This window comes from Cervus canadensis, chromosome 4 (genome assembly GCF_019320065.1).
Source record: "Cervus canadensis isolate Bull #8, Minnesota chromosome 4, ASM1932006v1, whole genome shotgun sequence".
Lineage (NCBI taxonomy): Eukaryota > Metazoa > Chordata > Mammalia > Artiodactyla > Cervidae > Cervus > Cervus canadensis.
In genome coordinates, this window is record NC_057389.1 from 92,555,304 (window position 1) to 92,566,933 (window position 11,630).

The 11,630-nt window shown below is 51.8% G+C and overlaps 1 protein-coding gene across 2 annotated transcripts in view; it reads left to right on the forward strand.

Moving 5' to 3' along the window:
- OLFM2 (olfactomedin 2) overlaps positions 1–8,100 on the forward strand; it is a 73,623-nt gene extending 65,523 nt beyond the window's left edge. For both annotated transcript variants that reach the window (XM_043466724.1, XM_043466723.1), the window contains exons 2-6: positions 1,042–1,191; positions 4,102–4,248; positions 4,754–4,973; positions 5,303–5,409; positions 6,935–8,100. In XM_043466724.1, coding sequence (XP_043322659.1) covers positions 1,042–1,191; positions 4,102–4,248; positions 4,754–4,973; positions 5,303–5,409; positions 6,935–7,612 — 1,302 coding nt within the window. In that variant the 3' untranslated portion in view covers positions 7,613–8,100. The remainder of the gene's footprint in view (positions 1–1,041; positions 1,192–4,101; positions 4,249–4,753; positions 4,974–5,302; positions 5,410–6,934) is intronic.
- The last annotated feature ends 3,530 nt before the right edge of the window (positions 8,101–11,630 follow it).

Consider the following 11,630-nt stretch of genomic DNA (forward strand, 5'->3'; position numbering starts at 1 on the left):
TGGGATTCCATACTTGAAGTCTGCTTCTTCCACATCCGTGGGGAGCAATAGATACACTTTCTTCATCTCTCCTCTCTTCCTAGTTCCTATTGCAGACCCATGCCTGGCATACAGTAGGCACTCACTAGATATTTTCTAGTAAGTTTGGGAAATTATGGCTGAGTTCCCTGATGCACATGAGCATTTCAAAGGCTCTGATAAGTCCTGCACTTAAAAAAAACTCATTTCACTCAGCATTACACAAACATATCTGACCACAGAGCACCCCTTTTCCTCGCATGCCTGGAAAGATTGCCAGGGTTCCAAGAAGCCAGGTTTGGGAAACAGCCGTAATTGATAATTGAATTATCTGAGTGGCATCATCTAACTTGAAATTTAGTGTAGGAGTCTGAAAATGATGCCTTCCAGGCAAAGTCTTGAAGGTCTTGGTGAGGACTCTGTCACCCTTTTGGCCATTACCTTGCTCGGGCTTCTAGGGAGCAGGAGTTGGGGAAGAAGGGGTGACATAGGTGGAGGGTTTTTCTTTTTTAGTATTTATTTGGCTGCATTGGGTCTTAATTGCTTTTCATTTTGATGTACAGACTCTAGTCGTGGCACATAGGCTTGGTTGCTCTGCAGCATGTGGGATCTTAGTTCCCCAATCAGGAATTGGACCTGAAGTTCCTGCACTGCAAAGGTGGATTCTTAACCACGGGACCATCAGGGAAGTCCCTTGGTCTATGTTCTAATGGTGGTTATGGAGGCAGTGGTGTGTGCGTGTGCAAATATGTGTGAGAGAATGAATTCTCATCTTGTGGAAGGGCTTGTATCCCACAGTTCCTTGCTGTGTTCCTTCACCCCCTGTACCTCAATCTTGTCACCTGTAAAATGGGGCTTTCCCTGAGGAAGGGTTTCCCTGGCACACAGAGCACATGGCCTGGGACATCCCAAGCATCCAGGGAAGGGCACCTGTCATCTCCCTGGGATCTCCTTTTCCTCCCAGGAGGTGCGGGGGCGAATCCCCCTTGGGGCTCCCGCTCTCTGACCCTGATCTCCCCGCAGACCCTCTTCCAAAGCCCAGAGGAAGGCTGGCAGCTGTACACCTCGGCCCAGGCCCCCGATGGAAAATGCGTCTGCACGGCTGTGATCCCTGCACAGAGCACCTGCTCCCGAGACGGCCGAAGCCGGGAGCTGCGGCAGCTGATGGAGAAGGTAAGAACCGAACAGGTTCCCCTGCGAAAATCCCTGACTTCTCCACCCTCCCCTCTGCTTCCCGCCAGGTCAGCCGGCGCCGGATCTAAGCCATGATTATGCAGAGCTGGTGGGTAACCTGGCTGCCCTCCGGGCGGGGGTTTTAGTCAAAAATCTCCTTGTGCTTCTTTGGAGGAGAAGCTGAGTACTACGTGGGGACAGGGAAGGTGAACTCCAGTGGCAGCATCTGCATCTCTGGTGTGTGAGCTCCAGCCCCACCATGTACTCAGCCTCAGGACTCAGCTGCTAAGAAGGGTCTCACCCTCCATCCCAAGATATGTGAAGATTTCTTCCCCTTCTGGTTGTGACTGATATAAACTGGTCCCCATTCAATTCAAGGGCTTCCCAGGTGGCTCAGTGGTAAAGAATCCACTTGCCAATGTAGGAGACGCAAGTTTGGTCTTTGGGTTGGGGAGATTCACTGGAGAAGGGAATGGCAACCCACCCTAGTATTCTTGCCTGGAGAATTCCAGGGACAGAGGAGCCTGGCAGGCTACAGTCCAAGGGGTCAGAAAGAGTCAGACACGACTTAGTGATTAAACAACAGCAATTCAATCCAAGGATATTTGGGTGCCCTTTACAGGCTGATTGCTGTCCCTCGCCACTACCCAGATGAACTGCTTATGAGTCACTTCTGATGTCAGTGTTGAAAGGGACTAGCCACCTCCCACCATTCTCCTATAGAGGAGGAAGCTGAGGACAGAGACCCTTGTTGGCACCGAAGTCTTGTCTGCCTGTGACATTAGAACTGTTCAAGATGACCATGTGGTGTCCTCTGATTGTTTTTATTTTTTCTTTCTTTTTTCTTTTTTAAATTATGAAAGTATGATAAAACATTTACAGGAGACTTGGAAAATACAGAACAAAGTTACATATAATTTCCACTATATATTACAACTTTTTAAAGCAGGTAAATTTTTTAGTTGGAGTTTTAATATCAAAGTCTAAAAAATAAATAGAATGAATAGACAAAAAGTAGAAGGATATAGTAGACCTGAAAAGCACTATGAATCAATTTAACATAATAAGCTTTATACAGGGCTTTGCTGGTGGCTGAGATGGTAAAGAATCTCCTGCAATGCAGGAGACCCAGGTTTGATCCTTGGATCGGGAAGATCCCCCGAAGAAGGGAATCTCCACTATTCTTGCCTGGAGAATCCCTTACACTTAGGATCCTGGTGGGCTACAGTCCATGGGGTCGCAGAAGAGTCAGACACGACTGAACGATTTTCACATGCACACACAAGATTCATACAATTTTCACACAACAGCAAGATACAAATTGTATTCAAGTTCCCGTAGACTGTAAACCAGGATACACTAAACACATCCAGGGGGTGTCCCCTGATGGTTGACAATGACTCTTAAAATGTTTTGTGACGTCCAGGATGGTCAGGCTGTTTTTTGGCTTTCTCAGAACTTCCAAGTGTCACATGAATAATGGTTCAGGAATGTCTGCATATTTCAACAAGCATCCAGTGTTGTCTCTGTGTTCACCTTGACTGGGAGGAGCTCACCTTAGCCAGGGGGAGGTGGGACCTAGGGGGCCCTCGGCTGATTCAGAGAGGTCAGGGCAAGGGAAGTTTCATTCCATCATTTACCCGTATTTATTGAGCATCTAGTATTTATTGAGAATTCAGCTGTGGACAAACCAGACACTGGGTCTGCCTCTGAGGACCCCACCTGAAGGAGGCAGATGAATAAGAACATTCCAGGTAGTAGTCACAACTGGAAAAAAATAACCACATAAGGGAGAGAGGGTGAGTGGCCCCTTGAGGGAGGGTGATTGGGGAAGGCCACTCTGAGGAGGTGATGCTGGAGCTGAGACATGAAGGATGAAGAGGAGCCAGCTGTGGGAAGACAGAGGGACAGCGCTCCAGATAGAGGGATCAGCAAGTGCAGAGGCCCATCAGTCATGGACAGATGTGAGAGTTGGACTATAAAGAAAGCTGAGCGCCAAAGAATTGATGCTTTTGAACTGTGGTGTTGGAGAAGACTCTTGAGAGTCCCTTGGACAGTAAGGAGATCAAGTCAGTCAATCCTAAAGGAAATCAGTCCTAAATATTCATTGGAAGAACTGATGCTGAAGCTGAAGCTCTAATACTTTGGCCACCTGATGCCAAGAGCCGACTCACTGGAAAAGACCTTGATTCTGGGAAAGATTGAAGGCAGGAGGAGAAGGGGGTGACAGAGGATGAGATGGTTGGATGGCATCACCGACTCAATGGACATGAGCAAACCCTGGGAGATATCGGAGGACAGAGGAGCCTGGGGTGCTACAGTTCACGGGGTCACAGACTCAGACATGACTTAGCGACTGAACAGCAGCAACGGCCCTGAGAAGGGAAGGAGCTAATGAGAGTGAAGTGGGGCTGGTGGTTGGAGTGGATGAACATGGAGAGGAGGCAGGCGAAGGGGCAGAACCAGTTCGCAGGGTCTGCAGGAGAAGGTGACTCAATCTTCCTTCTGAAAAACTCCCTCTCCAGACTTTCCCAAGGGTCCAGAAGTTAAGACTGCGTTCCCACTGTAGGGAGCATGGGTTCGCCTCCTGGATGGGGAACTAAGATCCCACATGCTTCTCAGTGTGGACAAAAGAAAAGAAGAAAGAAAAATTCCCTCTGGCTGCTGTGTGGAAACTTGACTGCTGTGAATGAGGGTGGAGGCGAGGAGAGTGGGGAGGCAGGGAGAGGTGAGAGGCAGTGGTGGCCAGACCAGATGGATGGATTGGGCGTGCCTTTGGGAGGTTGCTGGTAAGGTCGGGAGGAGAAGGTTGGTTGGGTTTTTTGGCCTCTGGCCCCACCAGGTCTTGTCTGTGGCATCCCTGGGGATGGGGACAGGAGTCTGGCTCGCCCTAACCCTCCAATTTCCTAGGTTCAGAACGTCTCCCAGTCCATGGAGGTTCTTGAGTTGCGGACGTACCGGGACCTCCAGTATGTGCGCAGCATGGAGACCCTCATGCGGAGCCTGGATGCGCGGCTCCGGGCAGCTGATGGGTCCCTCTCGGCCAAGAGCTTCCAGGTGCGTCCTTCAGGGTTCAGGTCAGAGGTCAAAGGAAGAACTGGGATTGGTACCCATTACTTCCAGGAAGGACAGAGGGTTGACTGGGATCTGCGGTCCTATGTGGGCTGAATGTCAAGAGTCAAGTGTGCATCAGAGATAAGGGGTGGGATTGCTGGCACCAACTCTGTGGACATGAGTTTGAGCAAACTCCGGGAGATAGTGAAGGACAGGGAAGCCTGGCATGCTGCAGTCCATGGGGCTGCAGAGTCGGACATGACTGAGCGACTGAACAACAACTGCAGGTGGGTGGGAAGGAGGCTCAAGAGGGAGGGGATATGTGTTTACATTTGCTGATTCACTTTGTTGTAGAGCAGACGCTAACACAACATGGTAAAGTGATGATACTCCCATAAAAATAATACTCCTCCCCCCAAAATGAGTGAAGTTGTGGGTTGAAGGTTGGAGCCAGGTCTGGGTCACCGGTCAGGGGTCGGGGTCAGCGCGGGTTCCCTCTCGGGGGCAGGAGCTGAAGGACAGGATGGCAGAGCTGTTGCCACTGAGCTCAGTCCTGGAGCAGTACAAGGCGGACACGCGGACCATCGTGCGCCTGCGAGAGGAGGTGAGGAATCTCTCCGGCAGCCTTGCCGCCATCCAGGAGGAGATGGGCGCCTACGGCTATGAGGACCTGCAGCAGCGGGTGATGGCCCTGGAAGCCCGGCTCCATGCCTGCGCCCAGAAGTTGGGTATGCCTCGATGCTTGACCTTGACCCCTGACCTCCACCTCCAACCCCAATTCCCTCTGTGTGTTCAGAGCACGGTTTTGACCTCTAACTTCTAAACGTTGATCCTTGACTTTCCTACCCGAGGCCAAAAATAGACCCCCAAACCTGGAAACGGCCCTGACCCTACCCCTCCTCACCCCCAAGCTAACTCCGCCTTGGGACCAGATCTCTGGATCTTCCCTCAGCCCTGGTCCCAGCGCTTCAGTTTGACCACACCCCCTCATCCTTGCCCTGTGTCCCTTGGGCTCTTCCCATCCTCCAGCCTCATTCCCCCTGTTGCTGCCTCCCAGGCTGTGGGAAGCTGACCGGGGTCAGTAACCCCATCACCATTCGGGCCATGGGGTCCCGCTTTGGCTCCTGGATGACGGACACGATGGCCCCCAGCGCGGACAGCCGGGTGAGTGTGCCCACGCTGGGGGTCAGAACCCGGGGGCAGGGAGACGTAGCCCGTGGCCCTCCATAGGTGCCCAGTGACTCCACATCAATGATTATCTTGTCCTAGGGTCTCCAGGGCCCTTGACCTCCCCCTGACTGTCTAGCGACCACCAAGTGACCAAGAACTTTCCAACTCTGTGAATCTGCAAGTCAGCTGACTTCCAGTGACTGTATAGAGACTAATGGTTACTAGTACCACTGACCAGCTCCCAGTGAGCACTGATCTCAAAATAACCACCAGTGACCAGTGCCTTCCAAGGACTAGGACCTCTGAGCACCACTCGATGACCTTTGAACTTCCAGTGACCCCCATGGTCACAACTGCCTGTCACCTCTGGCCCATAGGAACCATCCATTAACTGCTCAGTGACTATTCTAGTGACAGATATTGGTCCCTGGGCAGCCACCATCATAGGTCGTTCAGTCGATAATTCGTGCCTGATTCTTTTGCAATCCCATGGTCTGTAGCCCACCAGACTCCTCTTTTCATGAGATTCTCCAGGCGGGAATACTGGAGTAGGTTGTCATTTTCTTCTCCAGGGGATCTTCCCCACCCAAGGATTGAACCCGTGTTTCCTGCATTGGCATTCTTTACCACTGAGCCACCTGGGAAGCCCATTATAGCCACTTCCCCACCGTGATCACTGACCTCCTGAGGCATCATGGTGGTTCAACCAAGGGGTTAAAGAGCCTGGGTTTGAGGGGAATTCCCTGGCTCCCCAGTGGTTAGGACTTAGTGATTTCACTGCCAGGGCCCAATTTCGATCCCTGGTCAGGAAACTAAGATCCAGCAAGCCACACAGTGTGGCCCAAACCAAAAAACAACCACCACCACCAACAGCAAAACAAACAAAAAGAGCTTAGGTTTGGGAATCAGACTTGGATTTGTATCCCACTTCCACCAGTTCTTAGCTAGGGAATCTCGGGCAGGTTCCTTAATGTCGCTGAGCCTGAATTTCCTTATCTTCAAAATGGTCATAATAATGTCAGTCTTACAGTTTTTAAGATATTTAACCCAATAACCAGCACTAGTAAGGGCACTCATAAATGCTAATTGCCATGGTGACAGTGAATGATGTTGACGGAGAGGATGGTGGTGTCATGGCAGTCACCTCCCGTTACTGGGATTACCCACAGGCAGTGGATTCAAGTGACCTCTCGCCACCCCAGGGCAGTCTCATGACTGTGAACCGTCCCATATCCAGTGACCAGTCAATTCCTAGGCCCAGCGAGTCCCCGGGGACTGCAGTTTCCCCTGATTCTTGGGGATCAAGCCCTGTCCTCCGAGTGTCTGAGGCCAATGGCACTCACCCGGTGACCCCAGTCACCAGGATGTTGCCTGGTCACGAAGGGTCACCAGACGTCCTGTGACTGAGTAATGACCACTCAGTGACTGTTGACCCCTCATGACTACGTGATTGCCGTGTCACTGTCGGGACCCCTGGTCATCAGCAGTGGCCCACCAGTGACCAACAGCTCTCTCCCAGGTCTGGTACATGGATGGCTATTACAAAGGCCGGCGTGTCCTGGAGTTCCGCACTCTGGGAGACTTCATCAAGGGCCAGAACTTTATCCAGCACCTGCTGCCCCAGCCGTGGGCCGGCACCGGCCACGTGGTGTACAATGGCTCCCTGTTCTACAACAAGTACCAGAGCAACGTGGTGGTCAAGTACCACTTCCGCTCCCGCTCCGTCCTGGTGCAGCGGAGCCTCCCCGGGGCCGGCTACAACAACACCTTCCCCTACTCCTGGGGGGGCTTCTCGGACATGGACTTCATGGTGGACGAGAGCGGGCTCTGGGCCGTGTACACCACCAACCAGAATGCGGGCAACATCGTGGTCAGCCGGCTGGACCCGCACACCCTGGAGGTCGTGCGCTCGTGGGACACCGGCTACCCCAAGCGCAGTGCCGGCGAGGCCTTCATGATCTGCGGCGTGCTCTATGTGACCAACTCCCACCTGGCCGGGGCCAAGGTCTACTTCGCCTACTTCACCAACACGTCCAGCTATGAGTACACGGACGTGCCCTTCCACAACCAGTATTCCCACATCTCCATGCTGGATTACAACCCCCGGGAGCGCGCCCTCTACACCTGGAACAACGGCCACCAGGTGCTCTACAACGTCACCCTCTTCCACGTCATCAGCACCGCCGGGGACCCCTAGGGGCTGCCGCTGCTCACGCTGCCACACGAGGGCCACGGGGCCCTTTCCACTCCGCCTGTGTCCCTCCGAGTTTATCTGTCTCTGTCCTGCCCTCTCTTTCCCTCCCTCTCTTCCTCCTGGTACTGTTTTTTCTCTCTCCACCTTTGCACCCAGCTTTCATTCTCTGCCTCTGTATTCTATTGGTGCGTTTTCTCTGTGTTGTCTCTTCTTTATGATCTGATTTTGATACACCTTTCTTTTTTTTGATGCCTCTGTCTCTTTCATTTGATCTGACTCTCCAGGTCTCTTTCTCTCTCTCTGCTTATCTGTCTCTCTCTCTCCTCCCTCCCTCCCTTTTTTGCATCCCACCCAGACCCTCTTCTCCTCTCCCCACGTCCCTTCCTCCCAGCCCAAGGAGTTGAGTGCATGGATCTGTTTCTTTTTTTCTTTTTTTAATTTACACTGTTTCTTTCTGGGTTGCCGGAATAAACGGGACCTTTGACATTTGACACTTTAATTGCTCTGTGTGTCTAGAAGAGGCAGAGGAGGTGAGGTGGAGGGTGAGCCTGGAGGCCCATCCCAGCTGGGTCCCCTTGTCCGAGGACACAAGCTTTGTGAATAGGGGCAGGTAAGCACAAGTCTGGGGCGTCCTAGGTGGTGCTAGTGGTAAAGAACCTGCCTGCCAATGCAGGGGACATAAGAGATGCAGGTTCGATCCCTGGGTCTGGAAGATCCCCTGGAGGAGGGCGTGGCAACTCACTCCAGTATTCTTGCCTGGAGAATCCCATGGACAGGGGAGCCTGGTGGGCACTACAGTCCACAAAGTCACAAAGAGTTGGACATGACTGAATGGACTTGGCACACACAAGCCCAGCTTGAGGGTGGGGGTGAAGTGGGGGGGGGTGTTGGAGGTAAAGGGTGGGGTAGGCGGGATGAGGGCAGGGGTCATGGTAGGGTGAATCCTTTGGGAAGCCAGGTGAGGAGACCCAATCCAAAGCTGTTTCAGTTGATCCAAACAATAGGATCCGAACAACCGCAAATTCTATCATGGCACTGAAGACTGGCCTCAAGTGAATATTGTCAGGTTTTTTTTTAAGGCATTTTTTGATGTGGACCATTTTTAAAGTCTTTATTGAATTTGTTACAGTATTGCTTCTATGCTTTTTGTTTTTGTTTTTTGGCCAGGAGGTATGTAGGATCTTAGCTGCCCAACCCAACCAGGGATCAAACCTGCCCCCCTGAACTGGAACATGAAGTCTTAATCACTGGATTGCCAGGGAAATCCCATTGTCATGGTTTTTTTTTTTTTTTCCTTCTTTCACTCATTGATGACACTGGTGCACCACTGGTGACCATCTGGCAACTTTTAACTTTTTTTTTTTTTTTTAAATTTGGCTGCTTTTAAGAATATAGGTATGATGGGACTCCCCTGGCGGTCCAGTGGTTAAAACTCCACTCTTTCCACTGCTGGGGCTGTGGGTTCCATCCCTGGTCATCTGGCTGGGGAACTAGGGTCTCTCATGCCTCATAGTGTGGCCAAAAGAGAATATCAAACCAGTCAATCCTAAAGGAAGTCAACCCTGAATACTCATTGGAAGGACTGTTGCTGAAGCTGGAGCTCTGAAGACTGACTCATTGGAAAAGAACCTAGTGCTGGGAAGGATTGAAGGCAAAAGGATAAAGGAGCAGAGCAGAGGATGAGATGGTTGGGTGGCATCACCGACTCAGACATGAGTTTGAGCAAACTCCAGGATAGTGGAGGACAGGGAAGCCTGGCGTGCTGCAGTCCATGGGGCCACAAAGAGACATGATTGAACACCAACAGCACCAGGAGAGTGGGACACAGAATAATTTTCCCTCTTTCTTCTGTTTGGGCTTTGTAATTTCAAAGCCATTTTGTATAACTTGCACCTGAGTTATTAGTTCTGAGTGAGCTAATAACAAAAAGGTAGCAACAGTCTGAGAGTGCATGGGGGTCTTCCACTGGACACACCCACACCCGATGCCCTGGCTTGGGCAGGGGTAGTCCTCACTGGGGACCAATGTGGAGATCGGAGCTCCTAGAGGCCAAGAAATGGGCAAAGCTAGCAAGTCTCAGAGACAGGAAGGGTGTGTTGAACTAGTCGGGAAGAAATTGAAGAAGTCAGCAGAGTCCAGATCCTCAGAAGCTTTGTTGATGTGACTGAGGTGGGGTGGAAGGGGGTCACCGAATGGGAAGGACACAATGAAGGCTTAATTTAGCCAGATCCTTGGTGGCCTGGGCAACAGATGGCAAGTCACCTCAGGAGCTGTGGCCAGGAACAAAGACAGTGCACCCCATACCCCCACCTTTGCCCCAATGCATAGCCCCCACCCCACCAAAATCTCTAGCAGAAACATCATGCAAACAGCCCCATCCACCCGGACTCCCCATCCCTCCAATCCCACCGCCCCCTGCTGAGGCCACAGAGGTGACCAAACCTGCTCCTGTGGGAGGAACCCTCCCTCCCTGTCTCCCCATCTCTAATTAATGGCCTATCTTGATTAAATCATCTCTGCTCTGTGCTGGCATCTCCTGGAACGCGGGACACTGGGGCTGCATTGCCAATGAAACCAATGAATAATAAATGTGACTGCCTGATGCATGCATTTAAAACCAATTTTTAAAGAAATCATCAAGAAAAGCAATTAATTTCCATTTAAATGAGCAAATTTGACATGAAAATAATCGATTCCTGGATAAGTACTTTGAGAGGCACTTTGTTCTGTACCTGCTTTAAAGAAGACACACACCCAAAAAACCCACCTTAGAACATCTGTACCCCACCCCTCCAGTCCATCTTGGGCACCTGATGCCCACAGGTGCCTGGCATCAGAACAGCGCCTTCTCTCACACACAACACAGGGGCAGGCCCCACCCTCCGATACTTTTGCATTGGTGGCTTTTGTTCCAACAACCCTGAATATTCATTGGAAGGACTGATGCTGAAGCTGAAGCTCCAGTACTCTGGCCATCTAATGTGAAGAGCTAGCTCACTGGAAAAGACCCTGATGCTGGGAAAGATGGAGAGCAGGAGGAAAAGGGGGCAACAGAGGATGAGATGGGTGGACGTGAGTTTGAGCAAACTCCAGGAGATAGTAGAGGACAGGGAAGCCTGGCACTTCTGTGGTCTGTGGGGTCGCCAAGAGCGACTGAACAACAAAGGATGGGCAGGAGAAATAACCCCCCACCCCTTGACCCTGGCCTGGGTCACATGTCATCCGCCTGTGTCCAAGGTTGCCTGCTGATCCCATCTTCCCCTATAATGGACGAGACTGGCTTCAAGAGGGAAGCTTTGCAGACCATCTAGTGGCAGTACCGAACTGTTCAGTACTGTACAGAACTGTTCAGTACCGGAACTGAAGTGACCGCAGAAGCCCAAGCTGCTGCACATGGAGGCCGAGTGGAAACCAGCCCCTAGGGTAGTTTGGGTGGGGAGGCACCAGACCAGTGGTGTAGACTATACTCTCATCATTCTGAGGGCCTGGGATCCAGGGGCCTGGATTCTGGGCAGGAGTGGGTGGGTGGGAGTGTGGAGCAGGTGACAGAAGCCACAGCTTCTGAATTATGGATGCTGAGTGGGCTCCAGGGCATGTTTATCTAAGAGCAACTTTCTTCTGTGTTTGGGGTTTGGCTGCTGCTAGACAAAGGAAGAGGGAGGTCCACGGAGGCAGGTGGTCATGCTCAGACGTGGGGACCCCAGGGTCGCACAGGACAGACACACACTTAAGGACAACACGGGGCACATGTTCCATCCCTGGTCAGGAAACTCAGATCCCGTAAGCCAGGTGGCAAGGCAAAAAAAAAAAATTCCCTACCAGCCCCACAAAGGAAAATGCACCCGCACCCTTTCTTGGGCATTTGGTGTTAAGAAAGGGGCACAGGCCCACTTCTCAGGTGGTGCTTTGGAGGAGAACCCTGCAAACCTTTCTGCCCCCAAGTACTCATTTCCAATCCTTCCCAGAGTCTCCACTGGACCAGGACAGGGGGCGATGGCTCCCCCAGCCCCAGAGAACAATA